The sequence below is a fragment of the Castor canadensis genome, chromosome 9 (genome assembly GCF_047511655.1).
Source record: "Castor canadensis chromosome 9, mCasCan1.hap1v2, whole genome shotgun sequence".
NCBI classification, from domain to species: domain Eukaryota; kingdom Metazoa; phylum Chordata; class Mammalia; order Rodentia; family Castoridae; genus Castor; species Castor canadensis.
In genome coordinates this window covers 135348777-135375290 of record NC_133394.1, presented here as the reverse complement: position 1 = coordinate 135375290, position 26514 = coordinate 135348777, and the positions used below count along the sequence as shown (strand labels likewise).

Sequence of the window (26514 nt, the reverse complement as noted above, 5' to 3'; positions counted from 1 at the left end):
AATGTGCGAGGGGCGTGATGACAGCGACTGCCGCCGGCCTCTTTGCGCAACACCTTGGCTATATATACCCGGGGCGAAGCTGCTCTCCACCTGGGCGCCTCCTGCAGTCCCTCACCTGCGAAGGAAGCGCTGGTGAGTACCGCTGTCGCCTTCTCGCTCTTAACCTTCACCTACTTCATTCTTCAGTCGCCCTCCGGTGCTGACGCCTCCAGAAAGCCGGCTGGCTTTGGGCTGTAGGCGAAGAAATAGCAACAAACTTTTGCTAGGTGTCCTGATCTTTGTGACAGCTATTGCTACTCTCGCTGTATTGGTGGCGTTATTAATCAGCCCCACCCGGGGATTCTAAAACTGTAAGAAAGGAATCTGAAGGGGACCACTTTTTGGCTGGGTTACTGTGTGACTCAGAGAGGTCCCTGTGTGCAAGTGTACAAGGCAGTGGACCTATCTTAGTGTCTCCTAGGTTTGGGGAGGCCCCAGGGGACAGGATGCCCCCAGCGTGATCTCCACGTGTGCAGTGCTGTTTGTAGAGTTACTTATCTAAGGTGACTAAAGCCAGACCTAGTTAGCTGTTCCCATCAGGGCTGGTGGCCATCAGGATTTGTCATTTTTCCGTTGTCTGGAGAACAGAGCTGGCAATTTCTGTTTTAAGAAGGAGAGGGGACCAGGCGGGGAGGACTTGACGACTTACAAGGAGATGTGTAGAGAGGTGCTTGGGTTGGACAGGATGACAGCACCTGTTTAAAGGTTACTTCAGTTTCCCTGGGGCAGAGGTGTGCCACAGGTAGCTGGCCCTGGGCTGAGGAGAGGTGGAGTCTTGTTTTCCTTGGTGAGGTGGGCATTTTCTCAAAGGTGGATTTTGTGGAGGCACCTTCCGTGTCTCTCTCTCTGTTCAGCTTCCCCAGGAAGGTTTTGTGACAGTCTGGAGAGCTCTGGGCCCCGTTTGTCTTGTTTTCCCTGTTCCCCTCCTGCCTTGGCGTTTCTGTAACTCCTGTGTTGGGTACTCCTGGAGTGCCCATTGTTTCAGACAGTTGAGACTGAAGCTTCTGTGCTGTGTCAGCTGACCATGACCTTTTCTGGTTTTTTGTGAGCTTGTAAAATGGGTAGCAAGAAAGGCATGCTTTGTGATAGTTTTGGATGCTAAACAGATTACCCACTTTCCTAAGCCACCTCATTGAAACAGGGCTCCGGTGGTATGAGGACAGTGGACGTACAAATGCCCTGGACTTAGCTTAAAGAAAACAGCCTTCCAGGCCCACAGTGATTGGGAAGAAAATGGATTTCAATGAAACTGGAATATGAAATCTGTTCAGGATGAGTCTATTTACAAATTTAGCTCTATTGGTCCCCTTCATGCAGTGACAAATAATATAGTAATCAAGTTAATTACAAGATTTGTTTATGTAGTGTTGCGGATCAAATCTGGAGCCTTATACATGCTAGGCAAGGACCCTACTACTGAGCTATACCTCCAGCCTGTGGGTTTTGAGACAGGGTCTCACTGTGTTGCTCAGGCTGCCCTTGAACTTGGTATGTAACCCTTGGTTCTCCTGCCTTTCAGCTTCCCAAGTGCTGGTATTACAGGAGCACACTACCATGTCCAGCTAAGGTTTAATTTTAAATATCGTAAATGCAGACTGAAGTGTATACAAGGATTTAGTTTGTCAATTGGGCCCAGGTTTAAAGTGATAGGATGTCTTTTTAGAATTCAATTAGCACCTTCATCTAAAGTCTAAACTAGCTGAAGGCCTGGCTCAAGTGGTAGAGTGCTTACCTAGCAAGTGCAAGGCCCTGAGTTCAAACCCCAGTACCGAAAAAAGGAAAAAAAAAGCCTTCAGTGTGAGGCCTGGCCAGTTGCTTGTCTGTCTTGAACACGCCCCCACTGTTCGTCCACATCACAGCCATGTCCTGGGATGGGGGTGGGGTAGTGATGTTGTTTTTCCTTCTGAGGGCTAAAGGAAGTAAAAGAAAAGCAGCCCTCACTGTCTTAGGAATTTTTGAAGTCTTGGGTCATTCCTTGAAAATACAAGAATATTACTGGGCGTCCTGAGAACATTGGACTGCATGAGTTTGAATTGTCTCTAAAGGTGGAGTGTCTGTCTATGTGACTTTAGCAATTTCTCTGTGCCTCATTTTACCCTTCTGTAGAAGAGTGATAAAGGATATTTAAACCACATGTCTCCCTCGGTTGAATGGAGTTAAAGTGCATGCTAAAGGATGACGTGCTTGTGATTTAAATATGTTGATTTGTGTACAGGACTTAACAACAACGCCTGGCTTGAAGTGTATGATAAAATACTTGTCTGGTTAGTGTGTGCCTGGCACTGTGTAAGCTGGGGACACAGTGACCATCCTGTGCTTGTAGAAGTCACCTGGTGGAGAATTCAGGAATACTTTATTGCCCAGGGCCTTCTCACTTCTTCAGGTGGCCTTGGCAGCTGCTCTGAGCACAGGTGGCCCCAGACAGGTCCTGGTTGGAGAGGCGTGAACAATGCAAGATGTAGGGGGTTGGGTGGTTGCCAGCCACTCTACATTTCTCTGCTTCCCAAGTCCCAGAAGAATCCAGAACTTTCTTTTCTTTGGCCTGGGAGGAAGAATGAGAGTTGCTCTTGGCAGCATTGAGTGTGTGTGTGGTTGCAAGTAGTGGAGCCAAGAGGGTGAGGCACATGGCAGCTCAAGTGTAGAGATGGGGAGGGGACCTGGGAGGCTTGTTATAGCTGATCTTCTTCCTGGACCTTGGCACCACGCTGCCCCAATAGGAGACTGCTCCTCACTCCTCTGCTCTCTCTGACAGGTGGCAAGAATGTGAAGTGTAGTCTTGTAAAGGCAGGGGGAGGAAAACAGGCGCACTGACCCTCCCCAATGGTGCCCAAAGCCCCTTCCCTCAGGAAGCAGGTTCAGTGCCTGCCATGACTCTGAAATATTGACCTCAGATTCATACGACATCCTCTGTTGGGGCCTCCATTCAGTGGCACCTCCCCTGCTCAGCAGACTCTCCTAAAAACACTTGGGATTTGCTGAGTCCAGGTCTCTGGTATGTCCGAAGCCTGTCATTACAGCATTCTTGGTGGCATGTTTGGCCATTGAATGACTATGCACGAGTGACCCCCGCAGACTTGTCCATCCAGCCAGGTCTCCCAGAAGCATACAACTTGCTGAGTTGGACTCTGTGTCCCTTGTGCCCCGTGGCTGTGAGACCTATAGAAAAGCTTCTGGCATTGGAACCAGCAGTTCCAGGTTCAAATCCTGACCCCCCCAGGCTACTGTGTAGCTTTAGGCAAGTTTCTTAATTTCTCTTTGCCTCTGTACTGTGAAAAGAAGAACCTTGCTCTAAGATTAAATGAAGTCACAAACAGCCTAGAACAAAACTGTCACAAGACAAAGGCTAGCACCTTTCTCTTGTTGCTTTGGGATCATTTATTGAACAGATGTCCACTCTTGTGCTCAGTGCTGGAGTGGTACTCCCAGTGGCTGGCAAAATAGAGGGCAAACTACTGTTTATTTATGATGCAATGCGTTTCAACAGTTCTAGGTTTCTGTGCCAGCCACTGTGCTTGGGCCTCACCCACATTCATTAATCAATTAGTGCTCGAAACAGTTCTGTGAGTGACATGGCATTGTCCCATTTTTGAGATGAAGAAACTTACGCCCAGAGAGAGTCAGACTCATGCACAGTGAGACACAGACCTTTGCAAAGCTGGCCCTTCTGCAGTGTGGCTGTCTTGTCCCTACCTGCCAGACAGTATGATCTTAGCAGAGGTGGCATCTCCAGGGACCCAGAGGATCCCTGGAATGATTGCCAGTCTTAGGCCAGTTGAAGGGAGGTGGTCACTCCAGGCCCTGCCTTTGTGCCCAAGTCCTAGCTGCAGTCCCTAAAAGCTGACAGGTTCTGGACAGAGACCTGGGGCTCTGCTGTCTGGGATAGGCAGGTGAATGGGGCCTGTGTGCCTGAGTGGCAGAGTACAGTGGCTGAGTAGTTGCCAAATGCCCTACATTTCCCTGTGTCTAGGCGGAGCAGGCTGTGGGGGTGGAGAGGGCCAGGAAGGGAGTGGCTCGCAGTTCAGAGAACTCAGGCTCTCCTGGATGCCTGCCCCCTTCCTGCTTCTTCAGCATCCAGCGCAGTGAACATGCACAGGTGATGGTGCAGGGATGAATGTACCAGAAATTGAAGCACTGAGTGTGGGGAACCCATTGTCTCATCAGGGAAGCTTTTGTAAAGAGGAAACTTGTAACAAGTACTTGGACTCAGAACAGGGAAGCTGAGGACTTCCAAGAAGGAGGAGAGACATTCAATGGAGGTGCTTTGTTTTTCAGTGGTGTGTGTAGTGCCAAGTGGGGCGTGGAGGTGGATGAAGGCCACAAGGCCTTCAGCAGGGACCTGGGGGATGCTCTTGCTGGTTGGGGCTCATGAAATCACATGCCATTCCTTCTGTTGTCATTGCTTGTGTTAGCCTCTGTGGGCCTTGGACCCTGGATGGGACTGTTTCTGTGTTCACCAGGAACTATTTGTTTTAATCCTTAAGAAGAAACTGATTCTGACCAGTCATAGAAATTCAGTCACAGAAAACAAAATTTAAATAAAGGCAAATAATTATCTTCATTCTTTACAGCTGGTAGGAGTTTCCCTAGTGGGGCTGCTCTGGCATCTGGGGTGAAGTTTCTTGGAATAGTTGCTCATCTCACAAACGTTGGCCAACCCAACTTGCATATGATGATGAGGCACAACCACCTGGCAGGAAGGGTCAGGCTGAGTTGTTAGTCATGATCATGGGCCAAGTGCATCCTTTAGCAAATCCTATCTGCTGACCCCTCCATCCAAAAATAGAGTGCTCATATTATAGTTCTATCCGGCCCAGGAAGAAAAAGCATAGGAGAGAGGTCCTGCCTTCTGAGAACTTTAATTCTAGTTGGGAAGGCAGTATATAAATATTCTTAGGAGATAAAAAAAATAATCTCATGAACACAAATCTCTCATGAACATAGAGTTATAATTAAGGTTATAAGAGAAAGTGGTGGTAAAAGGTCTCGCCTTTTAGACTTTTTCTTCAGAGAGCCAGGCAAGCCCTTTTGGTATCCTGCTTTTAAAAATACAGTTTTTTTAAGTCAGGTGTCTAAAACCTGGGTGTCATGTAACCCAGGCTGGTGGCTCTCTGCCTCGTTCTCCCAAATGCTGGGATTATAGGCATACACCACCTTCCAATGTTAATTTATAAAAAAATATGGCCTTCCAAACCGTAATATTTCCACCATTGTTTTAGTAAGATAGTTGATAGTCACAGGGCTTTACAGATATGCCGGTGTTCTGAGAGCTCATAATCAGAAGCATGGTTGTCCTCACTTGACCTGAGAAACTGAGAGAAGCAAAGAGGCTAACCCAAGGTCACCAGGGTAAATCTGGGCCTTGAACACAGGGAGTTGGAGATGAAAGTCCAGTTTCTTAACCTGGGACAGTAGTTCTCAGCCCCTAAGGGGTGTTTGGCAATGTCTGGGGGACATTCTTGGTTGTCAGAGCTCCTGGCTTGTGTTTGCCAGTGGAGCGATACTGCTAAGTAGCCCTCAATGCACAGGACAGCCCCCCCACTCCAACAGAGATACCTGGACCCGGATGTCAATGTCAAGGTTGAGAAACAGCTTGCTCCATGTAAACATCTCATGTAAATCATCTACCAGCCAAACAACTTCACACTCCCTCTCCTCAGTTCCACGAGTAAATGAGCACTGTAAGCAGGAGGAATCACACAGTGACGGCCCACGATGCTATGGCAAGGCCCCAGCCTCACTGACAGGTAGAGCTGTTTCACAACTGGCCCTCACCTGCGGGGCTTTTCCACAAGTTGCTTTCCTCTTGGACTCCCCGATTCCTTCATGGACTGAAGTTTATGGCAACACCAGCCTCACCTGGCAGCTCTTGAATGTTTATTAAGTGACAAGCATTAGGAATCAATTAAAAGGTGTTACAGTGTTCTGTGGTGGAATGCCAGGTGAGTCATGACTAGCACATTCTGGGAGCAGGGAGAAAAGGACAAGGCCAGAGCAGAGAAGAGGGAAGACCTGGGCCCAGCCCTAAGAGTGGACAGAAAGAGGTGAGGGGCCCTGCTAATGAAGCACTCCCTGCATCGTGCAGAGGTAGGAGGACTTTCATTTCATCAGAGTCTTTAGGGGGAAGTATGACTGCCAAAGAGGCTCCAATTTGGGGAGCAATGGGTAATAGAAGATGGGGAGTCAGACTAGTCTGCCATCATAGCTGTGTGTTAGGAAAAAGTTCACCTGAGGGGAGCTCTGGGGCCAAGCCAGGTAAGCTACCTGTGTATCCATCTAGGTAGAGTGACTGAGGCAGGAACAAGAGCCATGGGCTGCTCCTGGATAGAATCCATGAGTCTTGGCGGGACTGGAAGCAGTTAGAGATGACTTTGGGATTCTGGGACGATGGTAGGAACCATGAACAGGAGAGTTCTGCCCAGGGGAAGAGTGTCGTGGCAGGAGGTGGGGTCAGTGTAAAGTGGAGGCTGCTGTGGATTGCTCTGAACAATGAAGGTTGGAGACCTTGAGAGAGAATTCAGGCAGAAGGTATCTGGGGCTGAAAGTGCTGCTTCTAGACCTGAATCATGGACTGCTCCCCTCCTGACTTCTATATCCAGTAAGTGAGACACAGACTCCATCTTCCTCATAAGTTGAAGCATCTTCCCCCTGGCTCAAGGCTGTATCACCTGGAGCCTTGGGCACTTGGGCAAAGCTCCTTACTTCCACATACCTGAGGTTCTCCATCTGTGCAACAGAGAGAATGATAGCATAGCAACTCCCTCCATGGGTGGCCAGGAGGCTGTGCTCAGTGCAGCGGGCTCAGTATTGTCTTTCTAGGACTGGTGGGTCCCAGTACCACACTCAGAGCATTTGCCCCTGATGCAAAGGGCAGTCAGGAAAGGTTTACTTGGGTCACACAACTTATGAAAGCTCCTAGGGATTGAGGCTTACAGAATCAACCAGCCCTTAAAATTTTATTTAAGTTTTTTTGGTGCTGGGAATAGAATCCAAGGTCTTGCATGCATGGTAGACATGTATGCTACTGTTGAGTCCCACCTTCCAGCCCCAAATCAACATTTTTAATTCAAGTTAACACCAGAAACAATCAGGTGTTGCTCAGCCAGCTTACCTGTGTGGTTCGGGGATTGTGCTGCCTCTTAAAACAATTTGGAGATTTCAGAAGAAAATGAGATCAGGCACAATCCACCACTCACTCTGAACTCCGTGGAACATTTTTGGGTCTTGTTTGCCTTGTTGAGACAATGCTGGGAATGGGAACCAAAAAATGGGACTATTTTCAATTTTAAGCATTTTCTGGGGTCTCTGCTGGTTTCTTAGAACATTTTTGATGGCATGCCATTACACAGCACGATATACCATAGATAGTATAATTACCTATTTAAAAAACTTTTGCTATAAAGGACAAAGCAGCAAATGTCTTTTGGGCTGATAAACACTCCTCCAGTGAGTACTTAAGTATTTATGAAGCATTGTCATGTGCCAGGCGAACTTCAGGTCCTGAGAACACAGCAGTGATCAAGACAAGCCCCTTTCTTGGTAGTGCTTGCCTTCGGGCAGGCAGGGAATAGAAAAAAGAGTTATAAAAGAAAAGAGGAAAGGAGACGGGCCCAGATTCTGCAAGTCATCTCAGGAGAGATCAAAGCAAGGTAGGTAGGTGTTTCTGATTTTTTGAGTTAGTGTTCCTAGGTTCCTACTTCCTAGAAGTGAGATGAGTGAAGCAAAGATCCACAATGATGGGAGGGTACATTGGACATCTTGCTAACTGTTTCAGAGCTTCCAGAAGTGTTTATCGCATACATCTTCTCCAGGATAGAGTACTATAGTGTAAAGTTGTTTGGGGGCACTTTGATAATGGTCACTTTATCTTGGTTTGAACTCCAAGAATTTTAGCCAGTGATTTCTGTGAAATTTCTGTTCTTTGGATGGCTTTGTCTGATGGTGTACAGAGTGGGCTGCCAGGTGTGTGAAGAGCCCCGCCAACTGAGAAAGGCATTGTGGAGAAAATGAGTTACAAGGAAGTTTCTGGGGAAGGCTAGAAACAATGTGTTCTGCTGGAGGATTATTAACCAGGCAGCATGGCACAGAAGTAATCCCTATTAATCGGAAGTAGGCTGGATGCCAGACACTTTCCAGATCTTTAATCTGATCATTAATCTCGCTACCATTGATCTCCTCACCCTGTAAAGGATGAGTTACCCCTGTTTACAAATGGGATACTAACACTGCTCAGAAGCATGAAGGGAAACGACCTATATACTGATGAGCGGCTGTGGGTTCCATCCAGTGTGCTACACTTGTCACAGAAAACCCAGATAGTGGGTAGAATGTCGAACATATTCATGTACAGTGAGTCTGTACAGTACATCACACACATGCTTGTCCACTGGATGAGGTTGAACCTGCCTCCACGTAAGTAGCAGATGGGAGCCAGTTGGGGCAGGGCAGAGGACCTGGGGTATCACAGATGATGGGGATGGATGGATGGATTTGTATCCCTTTCTGATGGAGATAATCAGCACAGGCTGAGACAGACAGAAGTTAGAGAAATCAAAGGAGGCATGGCTGTGCATCTAGATTTGAGGCCACACTGGAAGCGGTAACTCAATTTCCTGACAACCTGAGACGTGGTAGAGGGACGACTTGGAGTGTTAGAACATGGTGCTCCACACTTCAGGTTGAAACACAGCACCCCTTCCTCAACCCCGCCCCTGTTCCCATGAGCAGTTGCTTTGCTACTGGTGCATTTCCCTCATCCGGCCTCCTTCAGTGCTGCTTCCTCACACTCTGTTTTCCTATCCACAGACCATGGCTCCTTGGCCAGAGTTGGAAAATGCCCAGCCCAACCCCAATAAATACATTGAAGGGACCTCGGATCCACAGTCCTCCACGCTAGCCAAGGACAAGGAGCCCAACAAAAGTAAGTGCTGCTCACCAGTCACCAACGGCCCCCTGCAGGGGACCTGGGGAGACTCAGGTCTGAGTGCTTACCGCCTTTGCTGCTTGTTTGGGCAGATGACAGTGGCACTCCTGTACCCAAGATCGAACTTCTTCCTTCTTACTCCACGGCGACCCTGATAGAGGAGCCCACTGAGGTGGAAGATCCATGGGACCTGCCTGAGCTCAGGGACACTGGGATCAAGTGGTCAGGTAAACTGGAGGCCACCTGGGGCTGGCAGGAGGGGCTAGACCATTGTTCAGTGTCACCTTTGTCACTCTTCCCCCCCCTTTTTTATTGCTCTGATGCCCTTAGAACCAGGGTCCTAAAAGGATTAGCCAAAGCCCAGTGTGATAGGGTTGGGGGGGACTTTGTTCTTTCAGACAATTTACCAGGCACAGTTTGACACCAAGGCAGACACTGTCTTGCTCCCAATTAGCTCATCGGTGGGTGATTAGGTTGTGATTAGGTCGCAGGTATTATAACAGGTGCTGTGAATACAATGAGAAGATGAGACCATCCTTTGAGGGCCCCACTGGCAGGGGTGGTGGTGTCCCCAGCCTAAATGGGGGCAGGGCTTCAAAGGCAGAGAAGCTTCTGCCGAAATATCTGGGATGTGAGCAAGTGTTCATTCCATTCCCAACTGTAGGCTGCAAGTCAGCCTACAGACCAGAAGGCTTCAGTGGGGCAGGGAGGAGGTGAGAACCACTTTAAACGTGAGCAAAGAAACAGCATCCCAGGCACCCCACCCGAGCCCTCCATAAAGTGCAGCTTCGATGGCTACCAGCTGCCTCGTTCTGTGCGATTGTGAAGGGGCTTTACAGACCCATCATTTCTGACCCTGCACTTAGCAGGTGGCCAGTGCTCTTAACTGTCCCCTTAGTGATACTGTGGTTCTGCTGAGCATGGAGCCTTGTCTGCTGCCTGTCTGCTGCCTGTCTGCCCCAGACCACAGAGCCCTCCTCCTAAATGCACATCCTTTTGAGACACTCAAGGAGATACAACAAAATGGACCGAAGTGGATATGGCCCCCTCCAGGCTCCAGAGGAGGGGGGGGGCTGTGAACTCACTGCCTATCTTCTCAGTGTTGCAAATACTAAAAGCTTTGTCTGTGCCTTGCCCCTCTTCCTCCTCTGCAGAGAGAGACACCAAAGGAAAAATTCTTTGCGTCTTCCAAGGAATTGGGAAGTTTATTCTGCTCCTGGGCTTCCTCTACTTGTTCGTGTGCTCCTTGGACGTCCTCAGCAGTGCCTTCCAGCTGGTTGGGGGTATGTACCCAAGGCGCCAGGGGTGGGAACAGATGTTGTAACTGAATTTGGTTCAGGCGGTCACAAATCCAAATCCCAAGTCCTCTTAAACTGCAGCTTTGTAGAGTGTTTTAAAGACTGAAACCCATCTCAGATCATCTTGCAAAGTCTACGCCCCCAATTGTGTGGAAGAAAACACTTGGGGCAGGTGGCTTAGGCCAGGAGCCAAGGCTGGAGCCAATTGCAAGCTATCAGTCCCTTGCCTTTGTTCAGGGGCCCCAGGCAGGAAACTGTTTGACCTGGCCTTATCTGAGGGATCCCTGCTGTCTCTTAAGAATGGTCTCTTAGGCCAAAGCAAGTAGGAAAGATCAAAGACAGTCCTTGCCAGGGAAGGACAAGGGGCCTCTGGGTCAGGATTCTGCATCCACAATAGAGACCACACTTCTCCCAGGACACAGTGACCACTCAGTGTGGGAGGAGTCCAGAAGTGAGATTACCACATGCCCAGTTACCTTTGTACCCTCCCTAGGCAACAAGAATAATAGTACTCTGAACACCTTCAGTGGCTCTATGTGGATCCTTGCTCCCCCAAGACCTTATCATTTATGGGGACCAAGGCTCAGAGAGGTCACTAACTGGCCCTGAGATTCAGCTTTAAGTCAAGGTGACATAAAAGACTATAGGCTAGTGCATCCCATGGTGCCTCTCTTGAGGGATGACCATTGAGCTGGGAGACTTGAGGCAGGGGTCACCATGGGGGCGCAGTTCTAGTCTGATCCAGGGAGCACCAGTGAGAGGCTGTGCTTGTGATTATCACAGACAAGACACAGCCACTCTCTGGCCTTCCTTATCACATGGATTGGGGGAGTAGATGGAAGCTCTGCCAGCATTCAGTTCCAGGCTGGAGCTGGGGAGGACAGAGAGTCACGTGGATCTTCTGCATTGGGGTATATCCCAGAGGAGTTAGGCTACTGGGAGGTGTGTTAGGTCTAACATAGCTGAGGGCCAGTTTGCCATCAGAGAAGGTTCGGAAGGGCTTGCCGATGGGACAAGAGGAACCAGAGGCTATCAGTGTGAGGGGAATGAGGTGGAGCCTGTGTAGGGTCCCCCACCTATTAGAGATATAGGGCAGTGAAGGGAAAGAGCACAGGGAAGCAGGATCCCATAGGTCCAGCAGGGCTGGAGGGCTCTACCCCCCAGCCAGCTGGCCCTGGATGGAGAGCAATCAGTGCCCCCACCGCTACCCCTTATCACATGGCTATTGGTTTGTCTTTCAGGAAAGGTGGCAGGACAATTCTTTAACAACAACTCCATCATGTCCAACCCTGTGGCGGGTCTGGTGATCGGGGTGCTGGTGACCGTCATGGTGCAGAGTTCCAGTACTTCCTCGTCCATCATCGTCAGCATGGTGTCCTCCTCATGTGAGTCAGGGTACCCAAGACCCTGCATGCACTCCGGCACCCCTGTCCATCCAGGGAGCCTGGAGCTTACTCTGAATCTACACAGGCCACGTCGCTATTTCCAAAAGTGACATGTTCACTTTCGAAACAGGCAGCCTCCTATTTCCATCTGGATGGCTGTGTCTGAAAATAACCCTGATGCTTGATGGCTCTGAATTCTTTAAATCTATGGTGTCCAACCCAACAGCCACTAACCACATGAGGTTATTTCATTTCAACCTTAATTGATTTAAGTTTAGTATAAAATTCAGTTTCTGTCACGCTAGCTGTATCTGTCTCAAGCGTTCTGCAGCTATGCGTGGCTGGCCCCGTCATGTTGAATGTATCGATACAGAACACTTCCATCAGATTAGAAAGCTCCCGTGGACAGGGCCACTCTTAGTGTGAACAATGACAACATCTATTCACATTACATATTTGCGTTGGGATAAGTGGTTTTGGGGGGATGTCATTCCAGACCTGTAGCTGCCTAACACCTGCTCTGATGAGACTGAAATAGCACTGGAGGGAGAGGGAACACAAGTTTAAAAGATCAATTTTTAGCTTTTTAGCTAAAACTAGAGTTTCTGAGACAAGTTAGAAAAAGGTATTCTTGGAAAATATCACTAGATGTCAGAAAACTGTGGCAATATATTTTGTGAGCATTTCTAACCAGGAATTTGTCTAATAAACACAGACAAGTGTTTGATGTCTAGCATGTGGGTGACACCCCTTTATATGAGTCTTGATGCCACGAAGAGCTGACTCCGCTGTTCTTGTCATCACTGGGAGTCCCTCACCCGCGACCTCAAACACGGACTGGTTCTGGTCTCATAGACAGGAGGGAGAAACTTGGAAAGGCACTTAAGCTGGAGTCCATAGAGGGCTTCGGGGGGCCTTTGGATGCCACAAAAGTATGTGAAGGAATATGGGAAGGGGGACACATACAGATTTCTATGTTGGCCTACTTTTCATAAAATGTGCTGTGACATAGCCCCAAAAGAAATTAAGAACTACTCCAGGGAATTACCAGTGTCAGTTCAGCCTTCCTCAGGCCATTTGGAATGGCCAGGCTGCCTTCCTACACTTGCTAACGGGTCCTCTCCACCCTCCAGTGTTGACCGTGCGGGCTGCTATCCCCATCATCATGGGGGCCAACATCGGGACATCCATCACCAACACCATCGTGGCGCTCATGCAAGCAGGAGACCGGAATGAGTTCAGAAGGTAAGAGGCTCAGGAAAGACCAGTCTTTGCAACCCACTAGGCCTGTTTGGAACCATACTTCAGTGACTACCTCTACCTGACCACTTGAGTCTACTTGCCAGTTCATGGCTGGAGCTCCTGGAAGGAGCAGGGGATAGGATCGCATACTTCCCAGTCAAATTCCACACCTTGGTCTTCAGAGCCAGGATAATATTATCTGTCACCACTGTGTTATCTTGAGGATTAAACAGAATCATGTAGGTAAGTGTTTAGCAAGGTGCCTAGCTCTTTGTCAGGGTTCACTAAGGCAAGCTCTAGCCAGACTCTACCTGCTGGGTGGTGTCGCTGAAACAGGGCCAGATAGGGTAGGATTTACTGTCTCAGTTACTCATAAATAATTATAACTTCCTAAAATGTCTATTTTTTGGCTAGCTTGACCAGTGCCACTTTCTAGTTTTCACTTGCATGTCCCCAAAAAGCAAAATGCAGTTTTCATGGGTATGACCTGAAAACAGAATAGGTTGAATATAAGCAAAGGGAACACTTTTCTGCCAAAAAAAACAAACAAACAAACAAAAAAAAAACGGTTCATGTAGAATTAAATACATTGTCTGGCTTCTGTTCTAACTTTCCCCAGAGCTTATTAAAATACAGAGACAACCTCCAGCTTGTCTATGTGACGCTTTCGTGGTGTGGTCAGGCAGCTGACATTACGACAGGCTGTTTGGGGAGACAGAGACGTCATCTCTGTCTGCTGGTGAATTGGCAGCTAGTGGATGCCACTGGAGGCATCCATTTGCTCTGAGCCCATCTCATTGGGTCCCTGGTAAAATATCCCGATGGCCACAATAACAATGCACATTAAGTAGTGTATTCTAATATGACTTCGTACTAAAGCCAAGTAAGTAGGCTTGTCTTACCCTGTTGGCAAAGTGAGGAGGTCATTGAGGGGCGCAGCCGGGATTCCAGCTTTGTTTCTGTACTTGAGATTTTGGGTGCTTTCACTGTTGATTGATTATTGTCCCCAGGTAGCCTGTGACATGTCAGTGTAAGACCCATGAAGATACCTGTGTGTAGGAATATTACTAACATGCTTTCCATAGCATCTTTCAATGTCTTTGGGGTATGTATCTTTCTCTTAGTGGTTTAGGTTATTTCCTTGGATTTCTAGAATAATTACCGTATCAAACATTTATCAGGCTTTTAACAATTTGCCAGCTTCCAGGAAATACTTGAACCACTTCGTACTACATTAGCAGTATGGGACAGTGTCTTAAATCACCCTCTCTAGGAAAAATAAGAATATTTTAGGAAGTCAATTTCTTTTTCAAGTGAAGTGAAGTATTTTTTGGCTGCTTCTATCTGTTCACGTCCTGTGTACCATCTGATTTTAGGTGTTTGCTAACACGTAGATATTTTTAAAGGTTTTTTTGTTGAGGAAAAAGGCCTAGGGTAGTTTCTTAACCTGGAGATGGGATGGGATGTGGGTTGGAGGGGAGGAGACAGTACTGGGGCTTAGAGCCTCACACTTACTGGACAGACACTCTACCACTTGAGCCATGCCTCAGCCCTCAGGGGACCTTTGAGCCTCTTGACCGATATAAAGGGGTGGTATATCAGTCTTGCTTTCTGGAGATGGTCACAAGTTTTGTTTTTTTTTTTTTTGTCTCGCTGAAAACCTGCAGCTTCATGTATGCTAGGCAAGCAACTCTACCACAGACCTACATCTGTAGCTCAAGGTTTTTTAAAGGTTAAGAACTCACTTGGGTAGAGGGCTTCGACTGTTACCTGTCTACTGGTCTCTACCTTTTCAAGAGCAAATTGCCTTCAGAGTACAGTGATTCAAAGTGACTGACAGTTCCACGCAGTGGTTTCTGGGAGAATCATTGCAGCCAGATGCTGGTTGACCCTGAGTTTCTGCCCAGGTCCCAAGATAATTTTAACAGCATCCAGTTTGGGGAATGCAGTGAACAAAAATGAGACTGCACATTTATGTATGCCCGGCAGGGTGACAGCTAGCAGGTGCAATGACCTGACTGGTGCCACTCACATGCTGACTGTTGGGGTTTCCTTCCCATAGGGCTTTTGCAGGGGCCACAGTCCATGACTTCTTCAACTGGCTGTCTGTGTTGGTGCTATTGCCTCTGGAGGCCATCACCCACTACTTGGAGATTCTGACTAACCTTGTGGTGGAGACTTTTAACTTCAAGAATGGAGAAGATGCCCCAGCCCTTCTGAAAGTCATCACAGATCCCTTCACCAAGCTCATAATCCAGGTAGCCATTAGCCAGGATAGCTGTCCTCCTCCCCCTCCCCCTTCACCCCACTGAGCCTATGGAGTGAAGGCTCTAAAAACACTGCTTGGTGGCAGCCTCTGAAGGAACCAGGGTGACAGAACTTGGGGCACTTAGATGTGTGTCATCTGTTATGGGTATGTGGCCTGGTGATACTATTCTTAAGTATTCTCCCTGGATACTTAGGACCATTTTGCTCCTACTACTGCCATCTCACTGAAAGTCAAACGTGACTCAGCAAAAGAGAAGGATCACCACCCTTGGAGTCAGGGGTCTTCTCAATCCCAAGGTCCCCTGTGCCTCTCCATATTATTAAAATGAAGAAGGCTTTGGGGATGTTGCTTTTTGGGGAAAGGGACAGCTGTGACCTTGCTTTCACTGGGACTTTCTAGTTTTCTTTGTCATCCAGTCAGCCAGTGAGTTAGACACCAGTGCCCTGTCTGACAGTCATTCATCTCTTGAGCACCTGCTAATGTCTGGTGACTGCTGACCCCTGAGGGGTGCACACAGTATGAATCCCAAAATATACCTGCAGAGCTCAGTCAAGTTTGTCTCTTCAGAGGCCTTTTAACAGCACAGCCTTCCAAACCAGCTCTGGGGACGTTGCTGACTTCTCTTTTCTATTGCCTTCCTCAGCTGGATAAAAATGTTATCCAACAAATTGCCATGAATGATGCCGCAGCTCAAAACAAGAGTCTGGTCAAGATTTGGTGCAAAACTTTGACCAACGTGGTAAGTGTCAGGAATATTGCAGATGGGTTAATCTTAGTGTCTGAAAAGTGTTTTCAAGGTGGCAAAGCAAACGTTGGGGGGAGAAACATTGGAGGGTCAGGGACAATTAAACCTGGTCCGTGAGATTCCTTTCATAAACATCTCCTTACATGAGGGAGGGGCTTCATCAGTAGGACAGACAGCCACCTTCCCCACCCCACCCCCACCACAGAAGCATTATACCTGACTTATCATTGTGTTCTGTTGCTTGAAGAAGGGTTGTCTGTCTCTGGCTGCCTCTGCTCCCATTTTTGGAGGAGCCTGCGGAATTCAGTGTGTCACACTGTACCAGTGATGGCAGCTCTCTCTTTCCAGATTCTTCTAGAGTATTTCTTGCCCTCCTGCATCAGCCTGTTGTGCATTCAGCTGGTGGCCCACCCTTGATTCCAGAGTGAATATGTGTTTGTTTTTGTGGGGTACCAAAAGCTAGAGACTACAATACTAAAACTCACCATTTTTAGATGGTGAAGGCTTTTTTTTTTATTGGTCCCAGTTGTTCCAAGAGATGAATAGCCAGTCAGAGTGAAAGGAACATTAGGATGAATGCACTGCATATGACCCTCTGTATGGTGTCACCCCTGTCCCCTCATTGCCCTCTGCTCCCTACCAAAAGTTATGTGGACATTTCCTATACTTGTCTTTTAGACTCAGATGAATGTCACTGTCTCCTCACCTGAGAACTGCACCTCCCCTTCCCTCTGTTGGACAGATGGCATCCAAACCTGGACCATCAAGAATGTGACCCACAAGGAGAATATTGCTAAATGTGAGTGGGACTCAGAAAAATGACCCCAATAGGATGGGCGGTCAGGGCACTGATGGCATTGCTTACCTGTGTGGAGCCCATGAAAGCAGGAAAGGAGGCCCGCCCAGGCACAGAGCAGTCTCTTTCCATAGCAAAAGATTCTAAGGTGACAGGCTCAAGGTCCCATGGGGAAGGAAAGAACTGGGATATGAAGCTTCACTCCCCTGGCACTGTGTACCATGTCAAAAGAACTCCATCAGGTTTCAGAATGCACTCCTGTGTGCTTCTACCCCTTATTGATAACTCTGGGGTAATGACAGCTAGATTTGAAGGATAAGATTGGGCCCACAAGGGACAGGCATATTTACTCAGTGAGTCCCATCTGCAAGGCAGAACCCACTCAAGTCACTGAGCGAGGTCATGAGCCTAAGTGATGCTCTGGGTCAGTGTTGTCCCTGGAACCTTCCAACTCAGATATCCATAGTCCTGTAATTACTCTGTATATCTCCACTTCTCCCCTTACCCCACCGACATTAATTCTGAGTAGTATACCTTGATACTCCAGACGTGATTGCCCCACAGAATCAGGTGAACTTGGCACCTCTATACATTCATAGGTAGAACCATGGTTTGCTGGATTTAACACGGGAACACATTGGGACTTTGAAATACAGAGGTTTTACGATGTAACCATCACAAGTAAATAGCATAGGCTGGACACCGGTGGCTCATGCCTGTAATCCTACTCAGGAGGCAGCGATCAGGAGGATCAAAGTTTGAAGCTAGCCTGGGCAAATAGTTTAAAAGACCCTATCTTGAAAAAACCCTTCACAAAAAAGGGCTGGTGAAGTGGCTCAAGGTGTAGGTCCTGTGTTCAAGCCCCAGTACTGCAAATAAGCAAAGAAAACAAACAAACAAATAATAATAATTAAAAAAAAACCAAGTAAACAGCAGGGAACTGAGAGGCGGAACTGGGCTGGATGCCTGGGTCTGCCCTGACCAGTTGTGATTTTAACATCTTCACTTCAGCTTGCAGCCTCAGGAGGTCCAACCCGGCAAAACATCACTTTGAACCATCCTTAGCTGCAAAGGATGCTGGGAAGGAACATTTGTTCTGAGCAGTCATGTGTATAGAAGGAGGATGTGGTAGTGGATAACAGTCTCTGACGGGGTGGCCCCTGCCTCCTTGACAGGCTTTCTGTGTCTCTTCAGGCCAGCACATCTTCGTGAATTTCAACCTTCCAGATCTTGCTGTGGGCATCATTTTGCTTGTTGTCTCCCTGCTGTTCCTCTGTGGCTGCCTGATCATGATTGTCAAACTCCTGGGCTCCGTGCTCAAGGGGCAGGTGGCAAGTGTCATCAAGAAGACCCTTAACACCGGTAGGTGCTCTTCCCCGATTCTGGCCATTTTTGGGTCTGGGACCACATGATCACTCCCAAGATGTTCCCGTCTTGAATGTCTTCTGCATGGAGTCGCTTATCTTGGATTTGATAAGCTGCAGAAGTTAGATGTCATTTGCCCTGGAAATATCCCAGGGTATTCTGATGGGTCAGGGGAGCAGGTGGCCAAGGTCTGGATGGAGAAAGGGCCTGCTCAACTCAAGAGCCATGAGTTAGGCTTCTCGCTGGCAGGTTTTCTATGCCTAGGACTTCCTGGGTGCTCAGGAGCTCTTAGAAGAGCTCACTTCCCTTCACTCTTGGGAAATAAACAAGTTCAAGATAAAATACACCACCCTCATGAGGTGGCCAATGAGACTCCATTGGCCAAGAGGAGCTCTGGCCCAGTAAAGTATCCTGACCAATGAGAACATACCAAGCAGTGACATCACTTCTTGCTAAGATCTTGATGAAACCTGGCCAAGAACATCTGCCTCCCCCAGGTTGTCATGAGTGAACTAGTACTTTGGGTGGGTGTGGGCTGGTCCTGGGCAGGTGCTGGGTTCCTCGGGTTCCAGGCTGCTGCACTTTCATCCATTCCATTATGTAGAGACAAAGGTGGAAGATGTGCAATGATGGAGGACCAGGATGGTGAGGAAATATTTAGGAGGAGGATGTTTTTCGAGTGAGTTCAAGTATTTCTAACCCCATCTCCATTGCATCTGCTTTTGTCTTAACTTCCATCTGCCCATGTCTTCAGATTCAACATCTGAATATGCAGGTGTCAGACAGTGGGGAATGGATTCCAAACATCAACTTGGCAGTCTAGGACCACATATGCATGGAGCACGTCACTCTGTAGCTCATCTCCTGCGCTTGAGTCCCAGGAGGCACCAGCTAGGCCTCAATCCATGCCTTCCCCAGAGGGCTTGTGAAACACCCCTTTTCCCTGTCTTCCAGATTTCCCCTTTCCCTTTGGATGGGTGACTGGCTACCTGGCCATCCTTGTGGGGGCAGGCATGACCTTCATTGTGCAAAGCAGCTCCGTGTTCACATCGGCCCTGACCCCACTGATTGGTGAGTTTCTCTCTAGCTTCTCCCTTGTGCCATTTCCTGTCATGCCACAGGACGATGCCATGTGCTCTGTGTTTTTCCTAAGGTATTGGTGTGATAAGCATTGAGAGGGCGTATCCACTTACACTGGGCTCCAACATCGGTACCACCACCACCGCCATCCTGGCCGCCTTAGCCAGCCCAGGCAGCACACTGAAGAGTTCGCTCCAGGTCAGGACCTGCTGCTAGGGACCCGGGCCCTATGGGAAGGATACAACCCCATCCATGGCCTTGCAAAACTGGTCTCTAACAAGAGTTATATCCAAAAGATGGAATTAAGATGTCTAGAAGCCACAGGAAGATAGTCAAAGCTACCCAGTCCTTAGAGCGAGCAAGACTCTTATCTTAAAAGACAGGCTTTTAAGAAAGGTAGGGCAGCTCCTGGACAGAAAAGTGTAGAACGACTGGGTACCACTTCCCAACTTCTCACCCACCTTGTGAGGAACTGTGCCTGGGCAACGGTCAAAGATCTGTAGCAAGGGCTGTTTCCTGAGAATCAGGGAGGCCGGTCTGGCCTAGATCAACTGAGGTACCTTGCACAAGACCTTTGGAATTGGAATCTTTGTCCCACCATTTGCACACGGAATGACTTTCAAGTGACCTAACCTGAGCACCACTTTCTTCATGTGTAAAAGAGACCACAGCCCTTATTTCATTAGGATTATATGAACATCCGATGAGGCAGGTGTGAGCCATTCTACCCACAGAAATATAAAATGTCACCATACAGTACAGTGTACAGTCACATACAGTTGTGCAGCCACATTTTTAAAAAGTAGGAGACAGGGACCTTTACTTAAATAACGCAGTTGATTTAAACCATTATCATTTCAACATGTAACATAAATTGAGATTTTGCCTTCTTTTGGACTAAGTCCTTCACCCAGTGTGTACTTCATACTTTAGAGCATCTGGGCATGGCTAGCCCACTGCAGTCACCTGTGGCTAGACTTCATGTATTTGACAGGGTTGGTTACTAGCATGGTACTTGGTGACATTCATAGGAAAGTAGACAAGTGCCTGTCCTCTGCAGCCAGACTACCTGGACTTGACTTCCACCTCTACCCCTCCCACTTGTGTGACTTCGGGGAAATCCTTGTCTACCTCCAGGGAGGCTTACTTTGTCATACATCCAGTCACAATGGCGGTCACCACATAGAGTGTTACGAGGGTTGAGATGACGACTGTAACACGCTTGGAACAGTAGCCTTGCACATAGCAAATGCAGAACAATGGCAGCCGCTATGATTTTTAGGGAATGGTAATCAGCCTTCACTTTCATTGCTTTCCTTAGAAGAGTCGCTAGGCCAAGAAAGCCAGTGACTCTACAAGCCTTTATTTTATGGGACCACAGTGTGGGGAGGAAGTGCGCAAACTCCCTGTCAAGAAGTGATCTAAAAGCCCGACTTGTGTTTTTCAGATCGCCCTGTGCCACTTTTTCTTCAACATCTCTGGCATCTTGCTGTGGTACCCGATTCCCTTCACCCGCCTGCCCATCGGCCTGGCCAAAGGCCTGGGCAACATCTCCTCCAAGTACCGCTGGTTCGCCGTCTTCTACCTGATCTTCTTCTTCTTCCTGACCCCGCTGGCCGTGTTCGGCCTGTCACTGGCCGGCTGGCCGGTGCTGGTAGGCGTGGGGGTGCCCATCATCCTCCTGGTGCTGCTGGTGGTGTGCCTCCGGCTGCTGCAGTCCCGCTGCCCACGCATCCTGCCCCAGAAGCTGCGGGACTGGAATTTCCTGCCCACATGGATGCACTCACTGAAGCCCTGGGACCACCTCATCTCGCTGGGCACCACGTGCTGCCAGAGGCGCTGCTGCTGCTGCTGCCGCGTGTGCTGCCGTGTGTGCTGCATGGTGTGTGGCTGTGCTAACTGCTGCCGCTGCAGCAAATGCTGTGAGGACCTGGAGGAGGGGCAGGAGGACCAGGGGGTCCCGGTCAAGGCCCCTGAGGCCTTCGACAACATAGCTATGAGCAGAGAGGTCCTAGAGGAGGGCAAGGGTCCTGTGGAGTCCCTGGACATGAAGACCTTGTCCAGCAGCACAGCCTTCTAGGGGATCAGTGGTGGGGGAGGAAAGAGTCCCTTGTGTCCTGTCCCTCTGGTTCCTGCACACTCCCATGGCCACTTCACAGAGCTTTGCTCCCCATTAGGAAAGCAGAGGTGTCATTCGCCCTAGCTCTCCTTCCTCTGGCTCAGGACCCCAGCCTCCAGGGCAGTCTCATCTCAGTCTCTGCTCACTTGTCCTGTCTCTCCTGGACATTGCAGTATAACACTGAATGAGAATTAAGCCACAACCCAGGCTAGACCACGTCCACTCCCTACACCGCTGAACTTGGATCTGTCTTCAGACTCAGAGCATCCTATTCAGAAGGGAAAGACCCAACCAAGGGAGAGATTTTATGGAAGGTTGTCAAGGCCCATGTAAAGGGTGTGTGTATATATGTGTACAAAGCTCTCCTTCATTGTAATAAAGCCCAAGCATCTTTTTTAAATCAAAGGCTGCCTTTCCCCAAGTGCAGCTTCTCCCAGGCCCCCCACCCCTACCCCAGAGCAGCCTGCTTCTGGGGAAATTATGACTGGAGATGCCCCCCTCCCAGTCCTCAGTGCCCCCCCTCTCCAACCCTGGGCAAGCTCTCAACCTGAGCAGGAATGGCTGGCCCAAGCAGCTGACTGGGTCCTCAGGGACTCACATCCTTGTGTTTCTAAGATGGAAGCCATCCTAGCCTACAGAGAGGCTTACCTGTCTCATCTGAAGGAGGGAGTGCTGTCCTGAGCTGGGTAGATGAAGGACAAAAACAGAGAATAGCATTTGGAGAGATAGTTTACCTGCCAGGGTGCCTCAGGTTCTTTCCTGGACCAATCTAGAAGCCATGTTGACAGGCATTGTGACTGCAGTCTACAGGCAATCTCTTGGAACTTTTGAGTAAGGCATGCAAGCCCTCCAAGCCCACTCCCTCCACACCTGGAATCTCAGGAGTCATGCTTGCCCTGCTCTCTGTGCCACAAAACTCCATAGTCCTCAGGGAGGAGGCCAGGGCGATGCTGGGTACCCAGTGAGCCATGGTGAGGTTCATGTGTGGCTGTAGGTGAGCGATCCTCTGCCTGCCAGAGCCCCTGTTTTGTTCACACCACTTCTACCCAAGGTCAGCCATCTCAATCTTCCCCAAGTGGGTGAGCCTCAGTCCCATCCAGGGAAAGGGCAGCAGCACAGTTGTAGCCCCAAGACCCTGTCCTCTCCCATTCCAGTGTCTCCATCATCAAACAGTTGGGATGTCCACCTGAGCCCTTTCTGAATCCCTCTCCCTCCTCCCCCTATGTATATACTTGCTTTCCCAAACAGCCAGTTATACTCCATATTTATAGCCATGGATCTGTACAGTTTTCATAAGCTATGTAGTAAATAGTCTGTGATTTGTTTTATAGTGTCTCGTTTGGAAATGAGGCAGGGTTTCTTTGTAAAAATGTAAACGACAGACGAGCACCTTTGTATATATTGTAATACCACCTGTTAACCATGCCTCTTGTGTCACCCCGCACACTTTGTAAATATGTAAGTTAAACCCGGGCAGTGGCTGTGACTTTCTTTGCACTCTGATTTTTAGAAATGGGATCCTTGTACCTGCATTAATTGTATTTTTTTTTTTTACTGGTTAAGGAAAGGGAGAAATAAAAAATAATCAAACCCAGAAGGAGTGTGTTGCTTTCAATCAGAAGGAATCAGGAGCCTTCTTGGATCCATTTCCTGAATAGGTCAGGGCTTGCTCTTCACTCACCCTCAAGACCCTTCAAAAATTCAGGGGAATAGTGTCATTGTGGTTTTTAGTTCCTTGTCCTTTAATATTCTCATTTCCTGGTGTCCCTTGATTTGTCACAGGAATTTGCTGTTGAGTGCTGTGCTAAGTAAAGCATTAAATTTAGGATATTATTACAAATGGTAAGCTTCACCTTTACGTATTGTGCAGTGCCAGTTTTGAATGCAAACATCAGAGCTTTTAACTCATGTGGAATCACTGAAATTCTGTGAGGCATTTTGTCGCTTGTGTATCAAGTTTGTTCCACTCCTGGCTCTGTTTGCTTTCTTATCCTCATCTGGAATATGGGGCAGTAACACTTGACTTGCTATGATTATTAAAATGAAGTAAATCAGCCCTCAGTATCCTCAAGGGGGGGGAGGAAGATCAGTTCCAAACCCCCCCCACCTCCACATACCAAAATTTAAGTTGCTCAAGTTTCATATAAAATGACACTATTTGCATGTAGCCTGTGTGTATCCTCTAGTGTACTTTCATTGTCTCCACATCCCTTACAGTACTTAATAAAACGTACGCACTCTGCAAAGTTATTACACTGGATTGCTTGGGGAATGATAAGAAAAATGTGTACATGTTAATACAGATGCAGTTTTTAAAATATTTTTATCTATAGTTGGTTGAATTTGTAGATACAGAAAGTATCAGTATGAACATTAGCCCATAAACATAGAGGACACCTATAACGTTTATGAATATTTAACTCAGGACTGGTTTACTGTAAGTGTTAGGCATATTGTTTGGCTGAAAACTGTAGACAACTGCCATACGCTTCCCCAACTCATTTGTTTTTCTCGATCTGTTCGTAAAGTGAGATGCTAAGTTAGTAAAGCTGCTACCAGCCCTCGAAGCAGAGACCACAACTGGCTTTAGGTTTAGGGTTGGGATGGGCTGGACAAGTGTCACGTGACCTGGGGTCAGTCTGCAAAGACCATTCAGCATTTCGGAAAGTGTGGGGCTGGCCCACGAGGAGGGGCAGGAGGCTAGTCTTAGCCATGTCGACGTGGATTCTGTTTTACAGCATCTTACATGAATTTTGTCAAGGTTGAAGACCAAATAATGCTAGAGAGTTTACAGCAAATAATGTCTTAAACTTGCCTCTCCTGGTCCTCTAGTCCAGCTTTCCAGAGGCAGTCTTTTCTACTTCTCTTAGTGGTTTCTTCTTGCGTCTTGTTCCAAGTGAATATAATGGCATTTACTCCAGGCACTGATTGCCCTGGTTTCTGACGGGTAATCAATGGTTGCATTTTTATTTTGTAAATGTGACAAGCTATAGAAATATTGCACCAACATTATTTTCTTTCTTCATATGTTATTATGAGGGCTGTCATAAGACTATGTTTTTCCCCATAAATGCTCAGAAATGTCTGATAATCTTTTTCTTTTTCTTCTCTACTCTCCTTCCTCTCCCTCCCTTCTTTCTCCCTCATCCTCTTATCCCAGGATGGACTGGTGGTTTCATCAGCCCTTTGAGCAACTGTCACTCTGAGCTGCCTCTCTTTTTGGCTGGATCCTTTGTTTTCTTGATTTCATTATTTCCTTTTGCCTTTTAATTCTCTAGGTTTGTTTTTTTTTTTTTTTTTTTGAGTGCCCAAGAAAGGGTACACAGGAAGTGAATTTTAGTTCATTTTGATGGTAATTTGAAAAACACTACCTTGTCCTATGGAAGGCATTGCTCTCCAAACTTCTAGGGTCTTGGAGCTAAGACAGCATGAAAGCCTATCAGCCAGCACCATCATCAGACTTGTGGTGGAGGCCATGGTAACGCCCAGCCCTTTCCTGCCAGGTAAGACCCACAGAGCAGTCCAACAAAGTCCATCCCAAATTGCTGCCCAGAGGAAATGAGTAAAAAGGGTGATTATTTTTGTGACACTAAGTCTTGGGGGTTGTTACTTACACAGTCAAGATAACTGATGCAGAATTCAACTCTTCAAACTATAGCGTTTGGCTTACATCTGATGCACTTCCTGTATTGCGTTGCCCACCTCTGTCCTCACCCTGGCTCCTTTGGCTTAATTCCCTCAGAGAATAAGTTTCCCATATCCTGCTATGGTTGGGGGAGGGCAGACCTACAGGTCCTCTAGGTTAAGGTATGGCTGTGAGAGGTCAAAACATGAAACAACTTAAAAGGAATCCTGAAAAGGAAAGTAATACAACTATAGAAAAGTTGAATTGAATTAGAAAATAGAAGAGACTTACCTTAAAAACAAAAACAAGCCAGGCTTGGTGGTACACACGTGTAATCCCAGCACTGGAGAGGCTGAAGCAGGAGAATTTCAAGTTCTAGGCCAGCCTGGGCTACATGGTGAGAACTTGTTTAAAAAACAAACAAACAAAACAAAGCAAAGCAAAAACAATAAAATATGTAACATTTCGCTTGTATAATAGAAAATGTTGCTAGTCCACATTTTCTGAATATTTCTTGTGCATAAGTGCTGTGCTAAGCACCTGACCTGCTGTCATTCACCTCCCAGCATCCCCACGAGGCACAAAACATTATTCCATGTATTCTAAATTTTCTACATTTCACGAAGCCTGACACTGAGAGGTTGAGATAACTTATTGAACTAACCCTGCCATAGAAGTAGGTATAAAGTGAGAATTTGAACCCAGATCCTCTGGACTTTAGATCTTGCCGTTTTAAATGTCTACACTGTATGGAGAAGCAGTTGAAGTTACAGACAAATTGAATAATTCCTTGTGCAACCTGTGCTAATCCATGCAGAGCTCTTTATGAAGGGAACGATTAGTAAAATATAAATGATCAAACTTGAACCAAGAAATAGCCTGAACAAAGCAGTAACTATGAAAAGAAAGTTGATTGCTCCATCTTCGAAAGAAATGCTAGGTTTAAGTGACTACAGTAGAAAATTCTTTTAAAAAGGACCTTCATGGAACAGAAAATTCCCATGATAAAAGAGCTGTTTTAGAACAGGCAGATGAAAAACTATGATTGGGTCACAATTTGGTTCATAAAGGGAACTCGAGCACAGCGCTTTAAAAGGGGTAGAAGGTGCTCACTTTGCAGACAGAAACAAAACCTTAACAGAACTCCAGTGATTAGCCCGACTGAACAACGCTGCGTCAAAAGTGAAGAGCACAATCCACAACAGCAACGCCCGCTCTTGATAGACTTCAATTTTATGGGTGAATTTCAGTGTCCATTTCTAGGTGATGCCTCAATTTTTTTTTAACAGCAGTTTTATAGGTGCACAGCAAAATTGCATGGAGGGTACAGGTTTCTCATCTGGCCCCTGCTACACACACACACACACACTCACATGCACACACACTCACACATGCACACACATATACACACTCACACATGCACACACTTACACATGCACGCACACACATGCACACACACATGCACACACATAGCTCCACCCATTGTAGACATGCCCATTACAGCAGTGCTAGGATTATAGGCGTGCACCACCGGCACAGGGCTTTTTGTGTGTTGGGTTTTTTTTTCCCCCTCTTTTTTTTTTGTGGTACTGGAGTTTGAACTCAGGGCCTCATCTTACTAAGATGATGCT

At 47.6% G+C, this 26514-nt stretch overlaps 1 protein-coding gene across 1 annotated transcript; it reads left to right on the top strand.

Annotated features, from left to right (window-relative positions):
- Slc34a2 (solute carrier family 34 member 2) lies at nt 1–21710 on the top strand. Its single transcript, XM_020157994.2, has 13 exons — nt 1–132; nt 8842–8956; nt 9052–9186; nt 10114–10242; nt 11499–11642; nt 12776–12887; nt 14947–15142; nt 15797–15892; nt 16577–16697; nt 17889–18056; nt 19014–19130; nt 19213–19337; nt 20587–21710. The coding sequence occupies exons 2-13, from the start codon at nt 8845–8847 to the stop codon at nt 21217–21219; spliced, it is 2088 nt and encodes a 695-aa protein (XP_020013583.1). The 5' UTR covers nt 1–132; nt 8842–8844; the 3' UTR covers nt 21220–21710.
- The last annotated feature ends 4804 nt before the right edge of the window (nt 21711–26514 follow it).

Excerpts from the sequence above, each read along its gene's own strand:
- Slc34a2 (XM_020157994.2), top strand. The coding sequence starts at position 8,845 with ATGGCTCCTTGGCCAGAGTTGGAAAATGCCCAGCCCAACCCCAATAAA. Across the intron at positions 15,143-15,796 it reads TCACCAAGCTCATAATCCAG|CTGGATAAAAATGTTATCCA; the intron begins GTAGCCATTAGC and ends TGCCTTCCTCAG. Across the intron at positions 19,131-19,212 it reads GGCCCTGACCCCACTGATTG|GTATTGGTGTGATAAGCATT; the intron begins GTGAGTTTCTCT and ends GTTTTTCCTAAG.